Genomic DNA, 27,296 nt, shown 5'->3' with positions numbered 1-27,296 from the left:
AGAATATGAAAATTACGTGTTTAGGGTGCTTTTGGAGACCCCATGGTCGCGCATGGTATCCACTCGTGAATGGAAGTGGCCCCCCCGGGGCTAGTTCCTATTCAATGTAACACAAGATAAATTCTTGCAATAAAGGCTAAAAGGAGAATAAAGAATTGGACAAAAAAGAGACAAGAAAATCGACAGAAAAAGGTACATAACAGAAAGAAAACGAAAAGAAAAGAAAATAGGAAAGAAATTAAAAGAAAAAAAAGAAAAGCCTTAAAGAAAAGAAAAGAAATGTAAGAAAAATAAGTAATGAGAGAAAAGAAAAATCATGATGATAAATTGATGAGATCTACTGAAAGAAAGAATAAAATGAGAAAAAAATGTAGAAAAGTAAGGGGGGAAAATATAGCATAGAACAAAACAAAAATGAAGGAGAAAGAAGATATTCATCCTTTTAAAGAAAAAACAAAGCTCCAAAAAGCAGTGGCAAAAATATAGCCGACCAAACCAAACAGGAAAAGGCCCCAGCATGCATGATAATCGGGATCAGTGTTTCCACTCTTCCCGAAATTCGGGAAATTTCAATTTCAAGAAATTTTTACTTTTTCCAGGATAGGTTCGGGAAATGAAAATATTCCAGGAAATTTCGGGAAATCCGAAAATTACAATTAAACAACAATTAAACGTACAAACTATCAATATTCATGATATTCTGGTTACATTTTAATAATGTTTTACAGCCATACGTAGCTCAAAATTTTCCGCTCGCGCTCCGCGCTCGCATAGAGGCGTGAACAATGAAAATGCTAAAATCCTTGATTTTGGCCACCTAGGCCGAATTCAGGCTTGCTGTATATTATTGCCCGATTTTCGTTTAAAATCAAATTTGAAAATTCCAGGAAATATCTATGAATTTCAGGAAATTTGGGATTCAGTTTCGGGAAATTTATTTTTGAGCTGTGGAAACACTGATCGGGATACAGGGGGGCGTACGTTTCATCAATATCATGAAACGCTCCCCAGATCTGAGGCTCGCATGATATGCTCGCATGCACCTCATAGATAGACTATTTCTAAGATGGCAGCCTCCAGTGCGCAATACTGTCGTGAGAAAGGAACAAAGAATCTCCGTGTCGTAGAATTTTTCAGCGGCGTCGGCGGTTTACATTGTGCTGTCAAAGGTATTTGGTCAATTCAGATTTATTTTCTTCTATTTTTCTAACAATCTGTTGGTGAAAATCAGACTTTAAGCACTTAAGCAGAAAAGTCAGAGTGTGTCACTTGTTCACTCAATCACTGCCACTTGTCTACCACCCTGCCTGTGCTGTGGTGAATCTACAGGTAGGACTATGGTATGCCAATGTTGTACAGAGCACACACTTAAAAAATCATTAAAATATCACTTTTGTGACCAAAATTACTAATTTTCATACAGTTGCAATATATTTTTCATTAGGAACTTGGGAATAATTTTTGTATTCACCAGAGCGCTCAAAAACTTGAATTTTGGGCATATTTTTGTGTACGCCCTCTATTGGTGGAAAGTAATATGGCAAGAAAATTTTCATTTTTTGATCTCTATTTTTAATCAAGAAAAAAATGATTTAAAGAATCAAATTTAAATAAGAGCCAAGTTGTATGAATAATAGGTGTAATGGAAACAGTCAGTGTAAAAAAATCAAGCATTTGCCCCAAAGTAAAAGAGAAAATAAGCCAAACATTAACACCCTTATTTTGCCACACATGGATATATAACTGAGAACAAGGTTATATTATAACCTTGTTCATTGAATGAGTGTTCTCAGCTACCATCTGGCCTATGGAGAATCTACAGGTAGGACCACTCATTCAATGAACAAGGTTATAATATAACCTTGTTCTCAGTCATATCTCCATGTGTGGCAAAATAAGGGTGGCAATGTTTGGCTTATTTTCTCTTTTTCTTTGGGGCAAATGCTTGATTTTTTTACACTGACAGTTTCCATTACATCTATTATTCATACAACTTGGCTCTTATTTAAATTTGATTCTTTAAATTATTTTTTTCTTAATTAAAAATAGAGATCAAAAAATGAAAATTTTCTTGCCATTTTACTTTCCACCAATAGAGGGCGTACACAAATATATGCCCAAAATTCAAGTTTTTGAGGGCTCTGGTGAATGAAAAAATTATTCCCAATTACTAGTGAAAAATAAATTGCAACTGTATGGAAATTACTAATTTTGGTCACAAAAGTGATATTTTAATGATTTTTTAAAGTGTGTTCTCTGTACAACGTTGGCATACCATAGTCCTACTTCTAGATTCCCCACAGGCAGGGTGGTAGCAGTGAACAAGTGGGTAGGACTATGGTATGCCAATGCTGTATTGAGCACACACTTTAAAAAATCATTAAAATATCACTTTTGTGACCAAAATTACTAATTTCCATACAGTTGCAATTTATTTTTCATTAGTAACTTGGGAATAATTTTTTCATTCACCAGAGCGCTCAAAAACTTGAATTTTGGGCATATATTTGTGTACGCCCTCTATTGGTGGAAAGTAATATGGCAAGAAAATTTTCATTTTTTTATCTCTATTCTTAATTAAGAAAAAAATGATTTAAAGAATCAAATTTAAATAAGAGCCAAGTTGTATGAATAATAGGTGTAATGGAAACAGTCAGTGTAAAAAAAATCAAGCATTTGCCCCAAAGAAAAAGAGAAAATAAGCCAAACATTGCCACCCTTATTTTGCCACACATGGAGATATAACTGAGAACAAGGTTATATTGTAACCTTGTTCATTGAATGAGTGGAGTGTAAATTTGCCATAACTTACTAATCACTAACCCAGGGAACTACCGCCCGCATAGCGGGCGGGAGCCCAGGATCTTACGTGTAAAGGCATACTCGCCTGACAAGCGTGAAGTATGGTCAAAATAATTCTCCGAATAAATAGTTAAAACAGAAATCAAGCACTTACCACGATTATATGGATGATGGTCTAACCAGTGGCAGTTTTTCTGACATCTGGGCACAGACTGGAACCTCAAAAAACGAAAAGTTCTCTCCTACCCCCGTCTCGATCGGCCATTTTGTTACAATTCATAACAAAAATGGCCGATCGAGACGGGGGTAGAAGGAGAGAACTTTTCGTTTTTTGAGGTTCCAGTCTAATCGCCGCATAATTCGATCCTACGCGCATACAGTTGACAGATTGATAAAGAAAATACCGACAACAGATTACCCTGAAAACAACAATATGAAATTAAGATAAATTCCCAATTTCTAAATATTTTCGGGAATATGTCAAAATCTTTGAATTCTGCCGGGTTGAATACTAGTGCTCATACGGTACTGCTGGAATTTGTGGGGTTGTAACCCAGGGAGATCATCACCTACATTAACCCAGGGAACTTAGGGAGCCCAGGAGCTTACCGTGTAATTGACCATACTCACGGGACAAGGGTAGATTATGGTCAAAATATCTAGCAAGATAAATTATGAAAACAGAAATTATGCACTTACTACGATTATATGGATGATGGTCTAACGAGTGGCAGTATTTCTGACATCTGGGCACAGACTGGAACCTCAAAAAACAAAAAGTTCTCTCCTACCCCCGTCTCGATCGGCCATTTTTGTTATGAATTGTAACAAAATGGCCGATCGAAATGGGGGTAGAAGGAGAGAACTTTTCGGTTTTTTTTTGAGGTTCCAGTTTGTGCCCAGATGTCGGGAAAACTGCCACTCGTTAGACCTTCATCCATGGTAAGTGCATAATTTCTGTTTTCATAATTTATCTTGCTAGATATTTTGACCATAATCTACCCTTGTCCCGTGGGTATGGGTAGATACACAGTGAGCTCCTGGGCGCCGGCCCGTTATTCGGGCCGGTACTCCCTGGGTTACACCTACATGTACCTCGGGCGATCTTTGTGCAGGCTCCACTCCACTTCACTAGGCCTACCGCTACACTATATGTACGCTCCACCTACCCGAACTTCGCGATGGTGAACTCGATCAGATATTCCGAGTGACAAAGGTGGGATGATGAAAATGTTATTTATTGTAAAAATTATAGAAAATATATAAAGAGAACGTAAAAAATATAATAGCTTAGTTTCTTACTCTTCACGCGTATTTTACTCCGTGTCCATCCTCCGGTTATCTTCAAAATTGTTTTAATTAGTGATTTTGGGCCAGTATATTTTTCCTCACACGTATTATTCACGGCTGATTTCAAAACATGGCATGCGATCGGTTTGACCTGCACCTACAGGTTAGAAGTAAAACAGGTTGATATAATAAATGATAATCTCGATGAAAACTGAGAATTCCTCAAAGTAAGTGCAAACAGTTCATTGATGGCGTGCAAATAATTCCACAGAAGATAAATGTTGTATTCCAGGTGGAAATAAACTATGCTCTGACATAAAGTCTGGTGGTGACACTCTGAGTTCTGATCTGATATGATGATCTCCTTGAAGAAACTGCCAGCTTATATACTGTATAAATTATTCACTATTCTGGAAGCTTTTAGCATTGTCTCCAAAAAGGACCTGCCAATTTCTAGAACAGTTTAATTTTAGAAGCCTCTTGAATGACCTCAGTGAAATTAACAATGTAAACAACATAGCTAAGCCAATTGTTCTTTTCACTGTCACTAGTCTGTTGTCTACATTCCATAAATAACAGAGATTATTCAACCTATTAATAAAGGACAAGTCCACCCCAACAAAAACTTGATTTGAATAAAAAGAGAAAAATTCAACAAGCATAACACTGAAAATTTCATCAAAATCGGATGTAAAATAAGAAAGTTATGACATTTCAAAATTTCGCTTCATTTCACAAAAGCAGTTATATGAACGAGCCAGCTACATCCAAATGAGAGAGTCGATGATGTCATTCACTCACTATTTCTTTTGTTTTTTATTGTTTGAAATATGAAATATTTTTATTTTCTCGTCCTCCCTGAACACGTGGAATTCCATTATTTTAACATTTTGTGCTTCAGGCAAGGAGGTCCTAATCGTCAAATTTGTAAAAATTGAAATATTGTATAATTCAAACAATAAAAAACAAAAGAAATAGTGAGTGAGTGACATCATCAACTCTCTCATTTGGATGTAACTGGCTCGTTCATATAACTATTTTGTTAAAAATAAGCGAAACTTTGAAATGTCATAACTTTCTTATTTTACATCCGATTTTGATGAAATCTTCAGCATTATGCTTGTCTGATTTTTCTCTATTGATTCAAATCAACATTTTTCTGAGGTGGACTTGACCTTTAAATAGACATGCCTAACAAAGCTTTAGTGAGACATTCTGGAATGTTCTTAATCATTATATACTATTCTCGAATATCCTTAAATAGAAAATATCTAAATAAAATGAATGTAATTGCTCTTACAATTCTTATATGTATGATATCTTTTTCAAGATACATGTAGGGCACGTTAAGTATGTTAACGTAATACGGGTGTCAAAATCACTAAAATAATGAAAAAAAGGGTATATTTCTCCAGGAAAACTATGTGTTCATGGTACAATATGTGAGAGTAAAAAATAATTTTGTAAAAATTTGTAAAGGATGTACTTTTGCCCCTACAATATGTGTTTAGGGTCCTACATGTATTTCAGTGAGGTGTGTGGGGTGGTATTAAACCCGCCCACTGAAAGTAAAGGTAAAGCAGACGTCCGTGATCACGTCGATGGCATACAAATCAGATGTTATTGTACTTGTTTAGGGGGTCAATTCAGGGAATACTTTTCAAGTGCACCGTTTTGTTTCCAAAACTTAAGGGTGCATTTTCAGAATTTGGAAAATACTTGTTTAGGGTGCTTTTCGAAATTCCATGAACTTACATGTATTCCTCTTTGTATTTCAGCATGTGGAGTCCCATGTACTGTGGTTGCTGCGGTGGAAATAAACACAGTTGCAAATGCAGTCTATCAACACAATTTTCCTGATGTTAATTTGATGCAGAGGAATTTGGAGGTTGGTGAACCTTTCTATTTCCATTTCATCTAACGCCATTTCCAATTGCCATTTCATTTACTATCATTTGGCCTACCATCAGTTTGTCTATTATCCACATGGTCTAATTGCCAATTCGTCCACTTACCATATCGCCATATACCATTTATTGGACTAGGTGTTATTGTGCAAAATGAATGAAAATAAAATGGATATTAGACCAACAACTGGTTATGAGACGAAGTGGTCAAAGACAAAGTGGTGATTAGAGTAGACAAAGTGATGATTGGACCAAATGGTTATCAGACCAAAATGTTGTCTGGCAAAATTTTTATGGACAGAATGGCATTAAACTAAATGAAAGTAGACGAAAAAGTAGAAAGAAAGTAGAAGAAGATAAGTTTAATACAGCAATAAAGATCTTACAGATTAAAATAAGGAATGACTTTCTGGTTTTGTGTAGATGGAGCAGAAAATGTCAATTCTATGGCATTTCTTCAAATGAAACGTAAAGAAATGACATCATCAACACCTGAATATGGATCTGTTGCACAAAAAATGTTAAACTTATATATTTTTCATTATCTGATGATTTCAATCTAGAGTTTTCTATTAAAGGTCAATTTGGGTTGTGATTAGAGACCATTGAATTGTAACAATGTGATTTCCAACAAAGTCAAATATGCAAAGTTAGGCATTTTTCAATACATTGAAGATTATGAGGATTCATTAAGGAAATTAGTGAACCAATGATGCCATCCCTTACATGTTTCTCAGGTTTTTGAAGTGTCTACCCTTTGAAAACGAAAAAAATATGCATTTAGCAAAACATTCAAGTAATATGCTTTTCATAACGTTGCATTTTTAACTAGAAAGCAGAAAAGATAGCAATGCTAGAGATCTTGCTTGAAACTACTGTGAAATTCAAAACATTGCAGGACAGGTGTCTTTTTAAAATAAGGCTAAATTTAACTGATCTTTTTTATTAATCTTTTATGATTGTTAGCATCCATGGAAAGACAAGACAATTACATTGTATTTATTGTACCAATTTTATTTACTATAGAGTGCATCCCACAAAAAAGTAATCCCATTTTCAGAGATATTTCACAATTTTAAAATATTTTTTACTATAAATTTGACACTTATAATAATAGTGGATTTTTTTCTCAACTTGAGACCAACAGCTTTAATAGCAAATGGTTGATTGAAACTAAACATAGGGACAGTGATTTCCCGTTTTACTGGTATAAAATAAAACAGAAATTCCGTTAGGTTTTTACACTTTTCATGCAAAAATTCATGGAATTCACCTTTGGAAAAATGGAATTCAGGTTTTTGATGTGCACATTTTCAGTGATAAAACAGAATTTTCAGTTTTAGATCAAGTTGAGACAGAATTACAGATTTTCAGAATGGAAAAAAAAATTTTTTGAAATGGAAAATCACTGTTTCTACAAACAATAAATATTGAGGCATATCAGAAATTGTTTGTGCAGAAACTTGTTTGTGACACTGAATCCACTCTCATTTCAGAGATCAGTGAGAGAAACTTTACAGTGAATACAAAAGAAATGCTTATGAGCCAATTGTTAAATTAGAACGGTCGCCATATCTTGAACCATGCTTGTCCAATTTTTCTGCGCAACCTGAATTTGAAATTAAAATTTCAAGCTTGTCTTGTGCATGAGGTGTTGGTTTCATATTAGTTATCAAAATACAGTATACAGAGCAATGATTGAATTTCATGATGATATACATAAAATATATAAAATATAATTCATTTGCCTTTGAAGAAGAAAGGCTTGGTAATCCTGCTTTCCTTTTTCTGGAATGTACTATAGAGGGGGTATTCTGCTTTATGCTATTGTAATTTTTCTTTCTCATTTAAACACAGGGATTTACTGCCGATGACTTCTCTTCTTTTGATGCAGATATGTTTGTGATGAGCCCACCATGTCAACCATTTACTAGGTATTTGACGTTCACCCTTATGATAATTTTGTTTTAACCCCTACATGTAAGCTGGGGGGGGGCAATATTTTCAAAATGCGAAAAAGTCCTGCCGTGATGTGCTCATGAAAGTTGGCGCCAACTCTGGGCTTCAGGTGAAAACATGCAATTCCCTTTTCCAAATTTGTTCCAAATTTCCCACACTCATAGACATTCCTGGAAAAATTTGTAGTCATGGAAAGTCAGAGAATTTGGAAAATTTGTGAAGTCATGGAATAGTATTTATAGTGTGGAGCGTTGTGGCCCAGTGGATAAGTCATCTGACTTTGAAACAGAGGGTCGTGGGTTCGAATCCCAGTCATGGCGTAATTTCCTTCAGCAAGAAATTTATCCACATTGTGCTGCACACGACCCAGGTGAGGTGAATGGGTACCCGGCAGGATTAATTCCTTGAATGCATGAGCGCTGAGAGGCAGCTCGAGCTAAAGCTGGGGTAATAATAATACCAACGCTCTTCGGAATGGAATATATTTCTAGATAGATGGCGCTATATAAATGCCTATTATTATTATTTACCTCTTGGCTATGCCAGCTTTTTAGTTTGTCGTGGCTTGCAACTCTTGTACTCTGTGATCATACATGTACTCTGCTATTATAATTGGTGTTCATGCTTTCCATTTTTCCCCAGTTTGGTGACAGCCCAAATTCTACATACATGTAACTCCTGGGAAGTCATGGAAAGCAGCAATTCAGTCCTGGAATTCTATTTTAAAATGTCTTTGGGAACCCTGTCTTGAAGTTTGACACAAACATTTATCTTGAGTAAAGACATGCAAGATTCACTTTCAAAGTGTGTTGGAGACTGTGTTGCCATGGTAATGGCATAGGGCATAGATCTCAAGGAGGGGGCTCATTTTGTTAGCTTGTAACTTTTCAGATTTTCTGCCCAATATGTGATGTTTGCCCCCTCAAAATACAATGCAGTGACAACAATATTTACTTTTTTTTCTCCATTATTTTCCTGTTATCAGAGTAGGATTGAAAGGAGATAAAAATGATGCAAGGACAAATGCCTTTTTCAATATCATGAGGAATCTACCAGAGTAAGTTGATTTTTTTTCATTCTTTTTTTTTTGGGGGGGGAGTGTAATTCTTTGTAAGTTTTATTCAATTCTGTGAACATTTTATTTTATGTCGTTTCCTGTACCAGAATTCATCTCCAACAAAGAAATTTATAATATACAGACTTAGATACATGGAGCGTCATGGCCCAGTGGATTAGACTCTGGACTTTGAAACAGAGGGTCGTGGGTTCAAATCCCAGCCATGGCGTAATTTTCTTCAGCAAGGAATTTATCCACAGTGTGCTGCACTCGACCCAGGTGAGGTAAATGGTTACGGCCGGAAGTAATTCCTCAAAAAGCTGTGTGCACCGGAATTGGGAGACTAGCATAGCCGGGTAATAATAATAGCAGGGCCTGCTGGGGAAAACAGTTTTCGGAACTGAAGTGGCTACCCTGGGTACATACATGTATACCGTTATTATTATTATTATTATATACCAGAGTATTAAACAAGAAATTTCATCAAGGAGATATTTTCAAAAAGGCATCTCTATTGATTACATGCAAGAGAGAGCATCTCTATTGATTACATGTTTCAATCCTGATCGAGAAGGCCTTCAGTACACAAGGCATTAGTAGGCTGCACATTCAGACCCGTAACTTGAGTGAAGGGTTTGCCAAGAAGACTTGACTGTCTGCATCACAGCCAGTTTATTTGAGCCCCAATGTTGTGTGTCCACTCTGAATGTCAAATCATTTGAGCATTGATGAAAATATATTACAAGGGCGGCGGGCAATTTCAACTTCTTGACAGCTAAACTTACCCCTAAAATATATGATTAGAGGCAAGCAACTTTTCTAGAGTTGCCCTCAACTTTTCTTAAAGGGGAATGAAACCTTTGGAACAAATAGGCTTGTGTAGAAACAGAAAAATCATAGAATAAGAATATAGAAAGTTTGAGAAAAATCAGACAAATAATGAGAAAGTTATGAGCACTTGAATATTGAATCACTAATGCTATGGAGATCCTCCTATTGGCAATGCGACAAGGATGTGTGATGTCACTGATGAACAACTTTCCCTTCGGTGGACTATAAAATACCCTCAAAATGTCTCTTTTGCTTTTTCTTATGATGATACAAACTCTTTATCCATGATGTATTCTTAAAAAATATGTATTACATGCCCTCATGTAGAAAGAACACATGATTTATGGATAGATGTGATAAAAGAGGCAATTCAAGTGAAATATATAATAAAGTAATGGGGAGAGTTGTTCACAAGTGACATCACACATCTTTGTCGCATTGCCAATTTGCTATCTCCATAGCATTATTGATTGCAATATTCAAATGCTCATAACTTTCTCATTATTTGTCTGATTTTTCTCAAACTTTCGTTGATCTGTTTCTTTGATTTTTCTGTTTTCACACAAGCTATCTTGTTCCAATGGTTTCATTCTCCTTTAAGTTGTCCCAATATCTGCCACAACCGATAATAAAAAAATTCAGAAGTCAATATTCTGCATACAGCAGAATATGCTTTTGAAGCATGATAGCTCATTCAGGAATAAATGATAATTTCAATTCAGACATTGCCCTAATTTAAACAGTTAATCTCATTTATCTTTATTTTTTCTAGTATTTTTTTTTTTTAATTCTTATGTATTTCTAAGTTTTTTTTAACCTTTGTTTTTCTATTGTTTTTTTTTTCTATGAAGTTTGTGGGGGACCCAGACAATCATAAGTAGCTTAAAATCAATACATTTAAACCAACAAAAGTAAGAATTTTATATTCATGATTTTTTTGTTGAAAACACAATTGCATTCTTTGACTTTGTATGTGAAATCACACTTTAGAGCAATTTTGTGTCTGACATGCACTTTAAAATGTGCATAATTTTGAAATCGTGTATACGTGTGCTGATGCCCAAGACTTGAAAGTAAAAAGTCACCAAGTTCAAAATTTTGCAAGGCGGCGAAGTGACAAATTCGTTGGGGGGGGGGTTAAATAGACCCCCTCCCACCCCAGTCACGTAGGGTTAAGTTGATCACTTTCATGAGCATACAATTAAAGAGAGGAATAAGGTCCAACCTTTTCAGTCAATTTTCTTTATTTATTGTGTTATCTTTTCACAGAATGGCCAAGAGACCAACTTACTTGCTGGTTGAAAATGTGAAAGGATTTGAGACCTCAGAAACAAGGTATATTTAAACCATATCCAATCATTCAACATTTTCCTGAGTACAGTAGGCCAAAGGAATGCATCATGAAAAAAACTTGTTGCATTTTTATCACATCTCAACAAAATTCCCCCCCTATGTTTTGAATGCTTCTATTATTAGTCATTTTATCATTAGAGTGAACTTCCCCTTTAAAACAGCTTTATGAAATACCACTTGGGAGTTTCACTAAAACGTTGGTTTAGAGTTATGGATCGGCAATGGATGTGCCAATTTGAGATAAATCTCTTACAACAGAGGTTCAGTTCTGAGAAGAATGAATAAAAAAGAGTTTTCTCTCTCAACATCATAAAAGCATTTAAGGAAAGGACAATGTAGGAAATGTACCTTGTAAACACATTTTTTGAGCTTCCCCTTAGCGTAGCTCAGACATACAGTCTACACTGAAAAAGTTAAAGGTAAAAAACAGTAATTGCAGCAAACAATTCTTTCCTTAGTTAAAATAAAAATCAAATGCCACCATATTATAGATCTAGTTCTGGTACATTGAAATAAACTGATCTTTGTGAAATCATGAAATCTTACTGAAAACTGGTAATTCTGATGATCACTAACGCAAAAAGGCATATGTCGGACAGTGTATTACCATTGTTTGCAAAAAATACCTGTCTTTTTATGGAATTCTGTGCTTATTATAGATCTAGTTCTGGTACATTGAAATAAACTGATCTTTGTGAATTCATGAAATCTCACTGAAAACTGGTAATTCTGATGATCACTAACGCAAAAAGGCATATGTCGGACAGTGTATTACCATTGTTTGCAAAAAATACCTGTCTTTTTATGGAATTCTGTGCTTATTATAGATCTAGTTCTGGTACATTGAAATAAACTGATCTTTGTGAAATCATGAAATCTCACTGAAAACTGGTAATTCTGATGATCGCTAACGCAAAAAGGCATATGTCGGACAGTGTATTACCATTGTTTGCAAAAATACCTGTCTTTTTATGGAATTCTGTGCTTATTTTTCTCATTTCAATAATGCACCTTTTCCCCAGAGCCATTTGGCACATATTTTTTATTTATACAAACACTTTTATTGGATTCTATTCAAACTCATTTTGATGTTGTACTGGTATTTATCGTTTAACCGGACTTCAGAGTTGGATCACTGGTATCAGAATGAATAATATTTCTAACCAGTTTTGAATGTTTTCCTGTATTATTGTTTTTGCAGAAATTTCCTTGTGGATACCCTGCAGAGGTGCAATTACAACTTTCAGGTAATAATGTGCTTGGTTAAATGAAGAAATTCCCCGGGGGGGGGGCCACTTCCATTCACGAGTGGATACCATGCGCGACCATGCGGTCTCGAAAAGCACCCTAAACACGTAATTTCCATATTCTGAAAATGCACCCCTTAACAAGTATTGGCGTATGAAACCCTACCCTTAACAAGTATAGGAAACAAATCGATACTCTTGGTTGGCAAATATTCCTGAAATGAACCCCTAAACAAGCACAGGAATGTTTTATGGTTACGGGTCCTTCGGTCGTCGGCTTTACCTTATTTGGTTTAGTACGACCCCACCTTTTACACCTCGCGCAAATCGGACTCTAAACACGAAGTGTTGGGGCAAAAAGGACATCCTTTATAAAACATTTAAATTTTGTTTTATCATTCCCGCAAATTCGACCCTTAACACGTAATTTTCCTAGCGAAATAGATACCCTTTTTTCATAATTTTCGTGTTTTTGACACCCTTATCATGTTACGTACGTAACGTGCCCTATCGTGAAAAGGACATCCTTTTTACGTGTTTTTTTGGTCGCGCATGGTATCCACTCGTCAATGTAAGTGGCCCCCCGGGAGAAATTCATGGGTGGTGTAGCACATTACAGGTGCATAATCTCTGAATTCAGAGGGCACTGTCGGGCAGGTGAACTGCCAACTCGTCTACTGCCAACTTGTCCACTCACAATTATCAAAGTTTGAAAAGAAATGGAAAACTCTACAGCCCTCTTTCATGTAATAGTTTGGGCAGCTTGATGGAAAACGAAATCAAATGTGTCATCATAACCATTCAATCCTGAAACGTTTTCTTTTTTTTCTTTCTTCTTAATATGTTTTGTATTTCATTTCATTTTGTATATAATATGTACAGTATAATGTATAATGATTATGTTTGTTATATGTATATGAAGTTATGGATAATAAAAATTCACTGAAAGAGAAAAAAAAAATTTGTCCACTCACCACATGGTCTATTTTATTGAGTCTATTGCCATTTAGTCCATCAACATTTCGTCTAATAAACATTAGGTCCAATAACCGTTTGGTCTGATCATCACTTCGTCTAATCACTATTTCGTCTATCACCACCTTCAAGGGCAACCTGAAAACTAGACCAAAAACTTCGGTCTCTGTTCTGTTGGTTGTTCAGCTGAACTTTGTTGGCTTCACTCACCAAATACAGAGACCGAAGTTCTAGCGCGATCTGTACAGGGGACTCAATGGCCATATGTTTATGTACTTAAGATCGGATAAAACGGGGAAGTGAATTTGCGCGACAGCCGAGGTAAGTCACTGTTTTGGTTCCTTTTAACTTGATTTTTCTCCGTTTTTTGGCAATAAATGCCAAGAGGGAATATTAATTTGCATTTTGGTCGCGTTAATTTTCAAAATTTTTATTCATTAAAGACAAAAATTGAAGAGCCCTGACGGGGGGATTTTGCATGGCAAGTCCCCTAATGGTGGCTGCACGATAGCGAGTCGTCTGTGTACGAGGAGAAATTAAAAAAAAAAGTTAAAAACTCCTCGAAACAGACGGCTGCCAGCTGTCTACCTGAAAACATACCTGTATAAGAGTGTTTTTTTTTCTTGTTGACAGCCAGCTGTCTACCTGAAAACATACCTGTATAAGAGTGTTTTTTTTTCTTGTTGATTTATTGTTCAGACATGTATTATATGTAAATAGTTTATGTTGTTCTGCTCTGAAGCGCCTTGAGCATGTAATCATAATGGAAAGTGCGCTATACAGATCTCATGTATTATTATTATTTATTTCATCACAAAACCAGTTGGCCTAATATCCATTTCATTATCATTCATTTTGCACATTTTAACTCTTAGTCAAACTATAACAAATTGTATATGGACTCAATGGCTTTTGGACCAACTGGTTATTACACTGAATGTCCTGAGACTAAATGAAAGTAGACCATGTGGTGAGTGGACGAACTGATGTAGACCAAATGAGAGTAGACGGGTTGGCAAATGGGCGAATTGGAAATAAACCCTGCATGACCGGCTGATGCAGATTACGTCGATCTTCGTAATAAAGATGACGACATCCATCCAACAGTGACGTGCACCTTCAGATTCATGCATATTTTATTGCATGAAATAAGGTACTAAAAATGGTTCTTGAAAATATGATTTTTCTGATTCTGTTTATTGTAACTCCTGTAGGAACTTGGCAGGACAGATTTTGCTGGTATATAACCAATTACCTACATAAACATTTTACATCTAGGTTAATGAGCCATGGTGGCTGACCTTATAGACGACAGATATTACACACTGGCCTTTTTATCAAAGTGGAGACAATGGCAGATTGGCGATTCGAGCTCACAACCTTGAGATTGCGAGTCCCATGCTCTAACTACAGGACCACACAACCCGTGATCTCAACGATTATGCAGCAGCGCTTCTAGGGTCAATAATGGCTTGGTATCAAAAGCTGAGACTTGAAAGTATAACTGCATACAACATTTAGAGCAGTTGCATGAAAGTCACAAATTTAATTGTTCATGTAGGTGGGGGTTCAAAATTTGATTGCCCCCACCCTTCATTTCTTCTTATTGGTCTGGGGTGAAGAGACATTTTGACTCAAAATTTGTTTATGAAATATCTGCAGAATTTTCATGGATGACTTTGAAAGGGATGAATTCAAAGTCTCTTTTTTTTATTTCCTTGGTAAAGGGCTGGAATTTGCCCCTTCATTTCATATATAAAAAAATTGTCTTTGCTTTAATTCTAGGAATTCCTGCTCTCCCCAATGGACATCGGCATACCCAATCAGCGTGTACGATACTTCATGCTTGCCAAACAGCGCCCTCTAAAGTTTGACGAGAAATATGGCTCAGAACTTGTGAAGCACCGAGTAAACGTGCCTTTGAATACAAATGAAGGAAATGAACCTAGCAGACTGGTTTGTGGCAACTCTGTGTTGTCCCCACTGGGGCAGGCGAATGTGGACATATCTTCATGTGAAATGCATGTTGGATCATCCATGGTGTCTTCGAATGAGCAAATTGTTGGAACAAAATCAGAAGAGAAGATTACAAATCACCTCCATTCGACTGAGGAATCAACTTTTAATGAAAAAGAAAAGACATGCGGTACAGAGGTGACTTTTTGTGGTGATATGGTGTCTTCAAGTGAACACAACGAACAGGAAAATTGTCAGGATGATGGGGGCCGTAAAATAGGCGGCTACCTTCAAACCGATCTGGACACAGAATCAATGGAGGAATATCTGATACCGGACAAGATTTTACTGAAGTATGCACACATGATGGACATTGTTACAGCCGATGAGACCAAGACCCGCTGCTTCACCAAAGCGTAAGGAATTCCATACCATTGGCGTGTTTCATAAAGACCTATAATGGGGGACCTAAATCTCCCCCACTTTGTTTACGAACAATCAAAGTTATGGCAATTTGAAAATTTCTTAGAGCACTTTATTTTGTGAAGAATATTCTTAAGATCATTACTGATTGACACCAAATTGACCAATACATAGAATGATGATTAAAGACCCCAGATTGTGAAATTTCCTAAGAAATTGTTCTATTTCTGTCCTTGTTCTTTTTATACACACGGTTGTTTGAGAGATGTATATATTGTATGTGACCTACCACCCCAAAACCACCAATAAGTCACCAGGTAAGGTTCTCTGTAAATAGCCAAAATAGTAATTTAGTCTCCAAATCCAAAAATTGAAAAAATAGCCTACCTGGAAGAGCAATTCTTCTTCATAATGTGAAAATTTGAAGCCGTGAAGTGGAATAAAAGAAAAGATACAAGAGTTCCTTAGACACTACTTTTTCGGACTGCTTGGAAGTTGGAAGTTTCATTGAGATTGCACAGTATGAATTCTCATGCTTGAGTGAACCCCAACTTCAAACCTAGTTTTCTCCTTAACCCTATATAGCCTGGGCTATTTTGAAATTGCATAGCCAGGGGGGGCCTATTAGACCCCCCCTCTCAGATCTCGGCCGTTTATCGACCGATTGCAACCAAATTTGGTGTGTGGGTGTCTCATTATGTATTTTACAAGAATGCATTGTCAAATTTGTGATATTATTTTTCATTTATGTAATTAATTATGCAAATATTCAAATTTTTTCAAGGAATTTTCATTTTTTTGTAGTTTTCCCCCCATTTTTTGAGAAAATGCAATGGAATCAAGCATGTTAGTAGCCAGTCATGTAATCTAAAAGACAGCTCACTCAACTGTATTGAACGTGTATAATTATTAGATTATAATAGTAATTAATTATGCGCATATGTTAATTTTTCTCGAAATTCTGAATTTCATATATTGATTACCACGTCTGGGCATAATTTTTTTTGTTCTAGTTGTGTACTGAAGAAAGGTGATATTTACTTTGTATTTTGACATTATATCATCAAAAAGTGAAAATACGTATGCAAATTAGAGATAAATGAATATTAATTAGCAGCCAGACAGTTGAATGTTTCAAAGTAATTTATTAGATGGATAATATTCTTGTTTCCTTCCGTGTTTCCAAATTCTTATGTATTTCTGTGTTTTTAATTTATTTTGTATTTCTTTGTTTTGAAATCTCTATTTTTTGTTGCTTTTTTAGATCTAGAATAGTTGGTGATAGCCCCAAAGAAAGTTACATGTATGTGAGGAAAAACAGAAAAAAAAACATTCATCTGACAACACTTCTTGTAAAACCCATACATTGTACACACAAAAGTCGATGGAAATTGCCATTTTCGGTGACATTGGTCACGAATATGTGCTATATCTCCACAAGTGTACCCCCCAATTTTCGCAAATAGGGTCTCAAAATGTGCGGGAGATGTGAAAGAAAAAAAGTCATGAAATTTCAGCGTATTATTTTTTTCATTTAGAAATTATCGCGAAAAATGTCGAGAGGGGGGCCTTTTAGGCCCCCCCCCCCCCGGGCTATATAGGGTTAAAGCACTTGCTGAATTTCCTCTGCACTCAATTAAGTACTGTAATGGTTATTGTTGGTCAATTGTAACATTATATATCTTTTTTAAGCTTCGGCAGTGAATTTACAAGCTCAGATTTTTAAATGACCATTCTATTAATACAGTATACACTGATTTGTGTTTTGATAGGTATGCGTATTATGTGGAGGGAACAGGATCTATTTTCGCAAATAGGGTCTCAAAATGTGCGGGAGATGTGAAAGAAAAAAAGTCATGAAATTTCAGCGTATTATTTTTTTGCATTTAGAAATTATCGCGAAAAATGTCGAGAGGGGGGCCTTTTAGGCCCCCCCCCCCCCCGGGCTATATAGGGTTAAAGCACTTGCTGAATTTCCTCTGCACTCAATTAAGTACTGTAATGGTTATTGTTGGTCAATTGTAACATTATATATCTTTTTTAAGCTTCGGCAGTGAATTTACAAGCTCAGATTTTTAAATGACCATTCTATTAATACAGTATACACTGATTTGTGTTTTGATAGGTATGCGTATTATGTGGAGGGAACAGGATCTACACTCAGAACTGATCTTTCAACTGATGTAAGTTTATTTCATTCAATCTGGGCCACATTGTACAAAGAGTTATGATTGATCCAACCAATCGTAAATCTGTGGATCAATCGTAATTTTATGGAAATCCATCAGTGTCATAATTTTTTTCTGCAGGTAATTTGCAAAATGTCCTTTGTAAACAAAACACACAAAACTATCAAGAAGTCATATCTATTTTTTTTTTAAATAAACATGCTTTTCATATGTTGACTTTGATCGGATCAATCGTAACTATGGAAAGCCAGCAATGCCAACATCTAACATGTTTTTAAAAAATATTTTCCAGATATAGGGAATGCTCTTACATTCATCATTGTCTTATAATAATGTCCATTTATGTAGCGCAGTTTACACTATGTGCATATATTCAACTGCTTGGTACTTGGTATCATATTGTTATCCCGGCTGTCGCTGAGTCGCCATATTAATAGGCACTTAAGCGTTCAAGGAATAAATCCTGGGTGCCAATTTACCTCACTTGGGTCAAGTGCAGCACAATGTGGATGAATTTCTTGCCAAAGGGAATTACGCCATGGCAGGGATTGAAACCCACGACCATCTGTTTCAAAGTCCGGAGACGAATTCCCTGGGCCACAACGCTCCGCTCTTGACAATTCAGTGTGCTTCTTTGTTTGCAAGGGACAATGTGCAAATATCTGGTAGGAAAAATTGTGACAATGGTGTATTTCCATAGTGTTAAGATTGATTGGATCAATCGTAACTTTGTGAGATGGGGCCCTGGTGATCGTTTCCGGTCAGGGGTTAATGATACACCCCATGGCCCTGTCCTAAAAAGAGTTACGATTGCTCTGATCAATCTCAAGTCTATGGAAATTCGTCAATGTCATAATTTTTTTCTTGAAGAAATTTGCTGAATGTCCTTTGAAATCAAAGAGAAGAATTGTCTAGGAAGCAGTGAATCTAGAACTTACATCATTTATGAAAAATATTTTGAACAAACATGTATTTTAGAGGTGGTTTTGCTGGCTCTCCATAGTTGCAATTGACCAGGGGCCCATTGCAGAAAGAGTTGCAATCAATCGCAACTCTGAAAATCATGCGCAACTTGATTTTCAACCAATCAACAGCGCGCATTTGGGACTTGCAATTGATTTTTTTGACTTGCGTTTAAACGCAACTCTTTCTGCAACAGGCCCCAGATCAATCGCAACTATGGCAAGCCAGCAACGCCAACATCTAACATACATGTTTGTTCAAAATGTTTTTTGATATGGGGAATGCTTTATATACATTGTCTTGACAATTCAGAGTGCATCCTCTTTGGTTACAAGGGACACTGTGCAAATTTCTGGGAGGAAAAGTTATGATTGATTTCCATAGAGTTGAGATTGATCAAATCACATGTTACTCTTTGTGAGAAAGGCCTCTGATTTTCTTTGGTGTATGTACTTCCTAAGGAAGTGTTACCACTGGTTCGTAAAGTCACTCATAACATGCAAAGAAATGTGTAACACCAGCCGGTTTATTTTCAATTGGTCTAATGCCAATTCATCTAATTGCTGATTTGTCTACTATCATTTGGTCTACCATTAGTTCGTCCACTATCCACACGGTCTAATTGCTATTTCGTCCACTCACTATTTTGTCTAATAACCAATTGGTCCAATATCCATTTAGTCCTTGTACTATTTGGCCTAATTGAAATGAGTGTTAATTGGGCAAGATGAAAGAAGATTGAATGGATGTTAGACCAGAAGTTTATGAGACAAATTGGTCATAGATGAACTGGTGATTAGACAGAGTGGTGATTGGACCGAATGGTTGTTAGACAAAATGTTGATGGATGGAATGGCATAAGACTAAATGAAGTTAGACCATGTGATGAGTGGAGGAGATGGCAATAGACAAATTGGCAATTTGCCCACCAGTCTGGGACCTGTGTTACCAATTAATGTAATTAATCTGACGCAAAAGAGAAAGTTGCCTGACTCGGGGGGGGGGGGGGGTCTGTATGTCTAAATGTTGTGATTTATATCTTAGAATACATGCAAAACTATTTTTGTCTCACCTGCATAGCAGAGTGAGAGTATAGGCACCGCTTTTCCGACGGCAACGGCGGCGGCGTCAACATCAAATCTTAACCTGAGCTTAAGTTTTTGAAATGACATCATAACTTAGAAAGTATATGGACCTAGTTCATGAAACTGCGCCATCAGGTTTATCAAGTATTACTGAACATCCTATTGGAGTTTCATGTCACATGACCAAGGTCAAAGGTCATTTAGGGTCAATGAACTTAGACCATGTTGGGGGAATCAACATCAAAATCTAATAACCTGAGGTTAAGTTTTTGAAATGTCATTATAACTTAGAAAATGTATGGACCTAGTTCATTAAACTTGGACATAAAGTCAATCATGTATCACCAAACATCCTGCATGAGTTTCATGTCACATGACCAAGGTCAAAGGTCATTTAGGGTCAATGAACTTTGGCCGATTGGGGGTATCTGTTGAATTACAATCAAAACTTTAAAAGTTTTTTGGATCTGATTCATGAAACTTGGACATAATAGTAATCAAGTATCACTGAACATCCTGTGCAAGTTTCAGGTCACATGATCAAGGTCAAAGGTCATTTAGGGTCAATGAACTTTGGCCGAATTTGGGGTATTTGTTGAATTACCATCATAACTTTGAAAGTATGTTGGTCTAGTTCATAAAACTTGGACATAAGAGTAATTAAGTATCACTGAACATCCTGTTAGTATTTTAGGTCACATGACCAAGGTCAAACATCAATGAACTTTGGCCATAATGGGTATATCTGTTGAATTACCATCATAACTTTGCAAGTTTATTGATCTGACTTTTGAAACTTGGACATAAGAGTAATCAAGTATCACTGAATATCCTGTGCAAGTTTCAGGTCACATGATCAAGGTCAAAGGTCATGTGAGGTCAATGAACTTTGGCCACATTGGGGATATTTGTTGAATTACCATTCTATGTCTGTAAAGTGTATTGGTCTAGTTCATAAAACGTGGAAATACGAGTACCGGTAACCAAATATCACTGAACATCTTGTGCGAGTTACAGCTGTATAGTAGTTTTCAAAATCAGCAATGCTGCTATGTTGAATCGCGTGATGCAGGTGAGACGGCCAGAGGCATTCCACTTGTCTTAAATATGAAATTTCATATCAGCTTCTTTGCTGCATGTTGCAGAAATATTGCACTATTAAACCGTCTTTGGGGACATGAATCCTCTGAAATAATAATTTAATGAAGGAAGCCAATCTGCACACGTTGCTTGTTGGTGTATCCTGCTAACATTTTGCAAGCTACAAGTTGTAAAGAAACAGTCAAGGCCCTGTCATATTGCTCCATGCAAGCCTTGCGGGTGGCTATGTTTGCTACCCGCAGCTCGGTCGCCCACGTTGACAGTATCTCGCACGAGGAAGCACATGCAAGTCTGATTTGCACGCAAAAAACAATGTGACAGGCCAGTGAAAAAGAAGGCATGAATATATTCACATAAACATATATGTTTATCAAACCGAGTCCTCATAAGTGGTACTTTATTGTCAGTTCAATTTTCAATTCAATTCAACTATTTATTTTCCACTTTCAATTTCATATTTACAATTATAATTCAATTGACATAGTAACATATTACAATCACATTTGAAGTACATACAAAAAAATAAATTACATTCTAAAATTACAATAGACAATCATCAGATCGAGATATATAAATATTTGAAAGGGAGGGAGGGCCAACTAAAAAGCAGAGCTTGTAAAATGTAGGCCCCCCTTATTGTTTTAATTACTTTTTTATAGCAACTGAATTGCCTTTTTTTGTAAAAAAACGAAATAAAACAAACAAACAAAAAACGTAACAATATTTACATTATGGAATATATACATTATTATACAAATCATATGCATCATATTTTAAAAAATATATATATGAATCATTCACAGTATATACAAATTATTAAAGGTTTTCCACTTAACACTGAAGGCCTAATTTGAAATTGATGAATTGAATATTTAGTAATAATTCAGGAGAAATAATTTAAGTCGTTTTTTGAACATTTGTATAGAATTGCATTGTTTTATATCAATTGTAAATGAATTCCATAGTTTAGGACCCATAAATATAAACGTTTTTTGAGCAAATGATGTCCTGTTCAATGGCAAATGAAAAGAGTTTGCTTGGCGAGTGAAGTGACTATGAATCGAACTATTTTTTAAAAACATATCAATTAGAGGCAAAGGTAGTTGTTTAGTATTGAGCTTGAACATAAACTGTCCAAGTTGAAAAGTGTACAATTCTTTAATTTTCAGAATTTTATTTTTTAAGAATAGATTATTTGTATGTGCCCGGAGATCTGCATTATTTATTACACGAATAGCTCTTTTTTGCAATATAAATATTCTATCGATCAGCCAATTTGTTGCATTACCCCAAGCGATAAGTCCATAATTTAAGTAAGTCAGTTGACAGCAAAAACAAGGGTGAAATGTTTTTGTAAGTGCCCAAGTCATTATTCAGGTACATGTACTTGCATTATAATATTGTTGAAACATGACATTAATTCTTTCATCAGTCCCACACTCTTGTGTGAAATTAATCTTTAATATCCTTTTTTAATCCTAATCTTTGTTAATCCTGTCACAGATGTCTGCAGCTTTCTCTCCAGGATCATGTAGTGAGGAGGAGCGATTAGCGAGGTTGAGGGCGCTTCGCCTTCGTTACTTCACTCCACGAGAGGTCGCCAACTTGCATCACTTCCCGCAAGATTTTGGTGAGCAAAATTCTTCCTTTTTTGTTGTCAAAGGGTACTTCCCCCGGGAGGCCACTTCCATTGACGAGTGGATGCCATGTGCGTCCATGGGGTTTTGAAAAACACCATTAACAAATATTTTAATGCATTCTTTAAAAAGTTTTGGCGTGTGAAACCTTACCCTTAACAAGTCTTGGAAACAAAACGGTACCATAATTATTCCTTTTATTTTTACCCCCTTAACAAGTACAGCAATATTTTATTCAATTTATTTACCTTATTATTTTTTATCTAATTTTATTGTATTCTCATAGTATTTCATTATTTTGTATGTCAAGGGTTGCTTGTTAACAAGTTTTTCTAACCTATTGTTAAAATCCTGGTATTTCATGCATTGCATAGTCTCTTGATTTTATCTTAAACCAAATAAGTGTTCATTTAAATCTGAAGCTCCAGCATTCCTTCTAGTATGTGTACAAACACATTTTAGTATAGCTTAGTAATAGTACAGAATTGTTATGTCACTTACGTGATCATGTACATGTACGTCGGCTTTACTTACATTGGGTTTAGTACTAACCGCCCCCCCCCCCCACACCTCGCTTAAAGTGATTGGTTAACATTGGTTTGACTTTTTAAAATCTGAGCTAGAAGGTCACACTTGTCACCTGTGTCTGTGATATGTTCCAAAAATGAAGCCCAGAAAAAATTGCGTTCGAAAAATGATTATTTAGTGCTTCAAAAATTGAATTATAAAGTGACCGGAAACAGCATCTTAATTTCATCCCATACACTTATGTGTACTATTTAGGTGTCTATAAGACGCCTATTTACAAAATCGGGGTTCGCCTTGTAGTTTTAGCTTTTCATTCTCAATAATGGTTGTTTTCAGGGTTTATTAGTTCTAATACATGCACTTGTACACATGTTACATCTTGGTTTGAGAATTTTTTAAATCGGCTGCTCACAAAGTTAAACAATACCTTTAAGTCGGCCCCTAAACACGCCTAATATGCCTAATATAGAAAAAGGGATTCCTTTTTTTGTTTCTTTGGACACGCATGGTATCCACTCGTCAGTGGACGTGTAACCCCTGTTGTGCACATCACTGTTTGGTGAAAGTAAGACAAATTTATTTATTTAGAGTAAATTACATGTTGTTTATAAGGGGAATGTGGTCTCGAAGTTAGTATGAAAATTTGTGATCCTGTATTTGAAACATTTATATTTAGTTGTATCAATTAACTAATTTATGAATGAAATGAAAATTATTTTCTTTACTTAATGCTTACCATTCCCCCAAATGTGATGTAGAGAGTTACATTGGGTTAGATTGGATATATATTTTTTATTCTTTTGTTTAGGTGAATTTTCATAAATCATGTATCATCAATATTTTTGCTGTAATGTTCTTTTTTTTATTATGTTATGTTAATTTCATTAAGGGGGCCCCTTTCACAAGCTCTGCTTCTATGGGGTCCAAAACTTGTCATGCAGAGATGCCAAGTTCAAAGACCAGCTATGCGTGAGATTTTCTGTGAATCTGAGTGAGATCACTGACATTGTGCACAATGTCTATGGGGATAGGCTGTGATAGTTGCGTGAGACAGAGATTTTAGGGGATGAACAAGAGTCCAAAATGCTTGAGTCTCACGCATAATGCGTGAGACTTGGTAGCTCTGGTCATGTTATATTCTTTTTGCCAACCTTTGTGCTAAATATTTGTATATTACCTGATTGATTTGAATGAACTCGTATCACTTAAATATCTTTTATCACTTATATGTTATTATTTTTATATATCATTATTTCAAATAATAACAACGGTATACCAGTATTTACCCAGGGTAGCCACTTCAGTTCCGAAAACTGTTTTCCCAGTGGGCCCTGCTATTACTATTTTGTAAAAAATATTGTTATTTTTATGGTTTAATCTCTCTCTTTCTCTCTTCCTTACTCTCCGTCTATATTCCCACACCTCTCATCCTTTCATTTGATCTGCAGGTTTTCCGGAGTGTGCTACCAAAAAGCAGAGATACCGGTTGCTAGGCAACAGTCTGAATGTGACACTTGTGGCAAGGCTAATAAACTACATGGTTTCATCATGATGGCAATTTTTCATTTGATGGCTCTGCCGAAGTTGAATAGTAATCATAGTCCTAGAAGTTATTAGTGTAGCGTACATATCCACCTTAATTGGGTGCTGCTATATTACCCTGGCTTAGCTTGGCTACCGATTCCAGTGCTCACAGCTTTATTTGAGGAATAACTTCCTGCCGGTACCCATTTACCTCACCAGGGTTGAGTGGAGTGCAGCATATTGTGGATCAGTTTCTTGAGCACTGAAGAAAATAATGCCATGGCTGGGATTGGAACCCATGACCCTCTGTTTTAAAGCCTGGAGACTTGTCCAATGGACAACAACGCTCCACAGTCTCTTCGGACTACAAAAGTCTATCATAATATTCCATTATACATGTATATGGCACATTTACAGCATGCTTATTATGCTAAGTGCCCGTTACTTACAGGTGGTAAGGCATTCAAGGAATATATCCTACTGGGTACCCTTTCACCTCACCTGGGTCAAGTGCAGCACAACAGGGATCAATTTCTTGCTGAAGAGAAATATGCCACGGCTGGGATTGAAACCGATTTGATGAAGTAAAGACCAACCCATCTTTTCAAGCAATTGGTGGGAGCTGGTGCCGTTGGATATTTCTTACAGGTAAATGGCACAGGACAGAAGTTGTTCATGTTCATCATTAGAAAAGAAGGGGTTCACCCAGGGATCATCAATAAAAAATGTGGAATTTCCATGGATGTAAAATCATATTATTTATAAGGTATTGTTTAACTTTGTGTGCAGCCGATTTAAAAAAATTCTCAAACCAAGATGAAACACGTGTACAAGTGCATTTTGTAAATAGGCATCTTATAGACACCTAAATAGTACACCCAAGTGTATGGGATGAAATTAAGATGCTGTTTCCGGTCACTTTATAATTCAATTTTTGAAGCACTAAATAATAATTTTCGAACGCAATTTTTTCTGGGCTTCATTTTTGTAACATATCACACACAGGTGACAAGTGTGACCTTCCAGCTCAGATTTTTTTAGAAGTCAAACCAATGTTAACCAATCACTTTAAGGGTGAAAAGTTGTGCTTTTCAATAATTAGATAAAAAATCAAGACCTTTGAAATTGAGATGTGTTTTATCTTGGCCGAAGGTGATTGATGCGCATTGTCAGATTAGTTTTGAAGAGAACATACTCTGCAGGATTTATTTACATTCGGTCCAATGTCACATTGTCCCATCACCAACTTGTCTACTATCATGTACTAAGGAAGTGTTACCACTCGTTTGTATCGCACGGCAGAGTGTTTCATCAGCATATATCTCATTGGATAAGTGCCAGGGGCCGTTTCATAAAGCTGTTCGCAAAGTTAAGAGCTCAAGAATGACTGGTGATCCTTTCTTGTGGTACATGTATGTTCATTGGTGATGATTTAGCGCGTAAGAAAGGATCACCAGTCGCTCTTAACTTACGAACAGCTTTATGAAACACCACCCAGATCTGACAACTTTCCTTGGTTTGGATTGGCTGAGAATGTATGGTGAGTGGAGCCAACGTAGTTCAGCGGAACAACCAAAATACAGAGACTGAAGCTTTTGGTCTATGTATGGTGAGTGGAGCCAACGCAGTTCAGCGGAACAACCAAAATACAGAGACTGAAGCTTTTGGTCTAATTTTTTGTATGCCCTCTATTGGTGGAAAGTAAAGACAATTGTCATTTTTCAATCTCTATTTTTAATTAAGAAAAAATAATTCAAAGAACAAATTTATTTGTAAGCCAAGTCATATGATAAATAGCTGTAATGGAAACTGACTGTGTCAAAATATCAACCATTATATGCTAAGATTGCCAACCTTATTTCACCGCATGAAGAATAGTAAGAAAATGAGTGAGAACTACTTAACATTTTAGGTTCTATTTGATAATTTATTCAGAGATGCGAAGTTCAAAGACCAGCTATGCGTGAGATTTTCTGTGAACCCGAGTGAGATCACAGACATTGTGTAGAATGTATATGGGGATAGGCTGTGATAGTTGCGTGAGACAGAGATTTGAGGGGATGAACAAGAGTCCAAAATGCTTGAGTCTCACGCATAATGCGTGAGACTTGGTAGCTCTGAATGAGATGCACAGGAGTTTCACAGGGGCGGATCCAGGATTTTCCCAAAGGGGGAGGGGATATTTTTTGTACAGAAAAATGTCTTCATTCCCAATCAATCATAATAATGGAACCTGCTTTTAAGCACTTAACACATCGGAACGATGTCTCTAAGGGCTTTACAAATATATTATTACCCCGGTCATCGGATCCAGGCATGCCCGCTTACAATGTATGCACCTTTTCCACTCCCTGGGGAGCATTCCAACAAGAGTTCAAAGACTCACTTGCTAGGCATACTACATGGTTTATGTGTATGTGACAAAAGCATTTGCGTATGCACAACCTTTGGGTGTGATAAAGGTCATAT

At 36.2% G+C, this 27,296-nt stretch overlaps 1 protein-coding gene across 2 annotated transcripts; it reads left to right on the top strand.

The window, feature by feature from the left end:
• Positions 1 to 1,058: 1,058 nt before the first annotated feature.
• On the top strand, positions 1,059 to 25,579 carry LOC121417223 (tRNA (cytosine(38)-C(5))-methyltransferase-like). 2 transcript variants are annotated; one of them, XM_041610850.1, is made up of 10 exons: positions 1,059 to 1,169; positions 5,871 to 5,980; positions 7,857 to 7,933; positions 8,944 to 9,015; positions 11,116 to 11,181; positions 12,401 to 12,446; positions 15,207 to 15,793; positions 17,926 to 17,983; positions 22,642 to 22,768; positions 24,752 to 25,579. In XM_041610850.1, the coding sequence occupies exons 1-10, from the start codon at positions 1,067 to 1,069 to the stop codon at positions 24,853 to 24,855; spliced, it is 1,350 nt and encodes a 449-aa protein (XP_041466784.1). In that variant the 5' UTR covers positions 1,059 to 1,066; the 3' UTR covers positions 24,856 to 25,579. The 2 variants fall into 2 exon arrangements, with proteins under 2 accessions (XP_041466784.1, XP_041466785.1); XM_041610851.1 differs by lacking the exon at positions 5,871 to 5,980 and having other exon boundaries at positions 1,084 to 1,169.
• The last annotated feature ends 1,717 nt before the right edge of the window (positions 25,580 to 27,296 follow it).

The sequence above is a fragment of the Lytechinus variegatus genome, chromosome 6, assembly GCF_018143015.1.
Source record: "Lytechinus variegatus isolate NC3 chromosome 6, Lvar_3.0, whole genome shotgun sequence".
NCBI classification, from domain to species: Eukaryota; Metazoa; Echinodermata; class Echinoidea; order Temnopleuroida; family Toxopneustidae; genus Lytechinus; species Lytechinus variegatus.
The sequence above is the reverse complement of the archived record's forward strand: the minus strand, read 5'-3'. Positions and strand labels throughout refer to the sequence as shown.

Coding starts and splice junctions, on each gene's coding strand:
- LOC121417223 (XM_041610850.1), top strand. CDS start 1,067: ATGGCAGCCTCCAGTGCGCAATACTGTCGTGAGAAAGGAACAAAGAAT. Junction 5,981..7,856: donor TGATGCAGAGGAATTTGGAG/GTTGGTGAACCT, acceptor ATTTAAACACAG/GGATTTACTGCCGATGACTT. Junction 17,984..22,641: donor GAACTGATCTTTCAACTGAT/GTAAGTTTATTT, acceptor ATCCTGTCACAG/ATGTCTGCAGCTTTCTCTCC.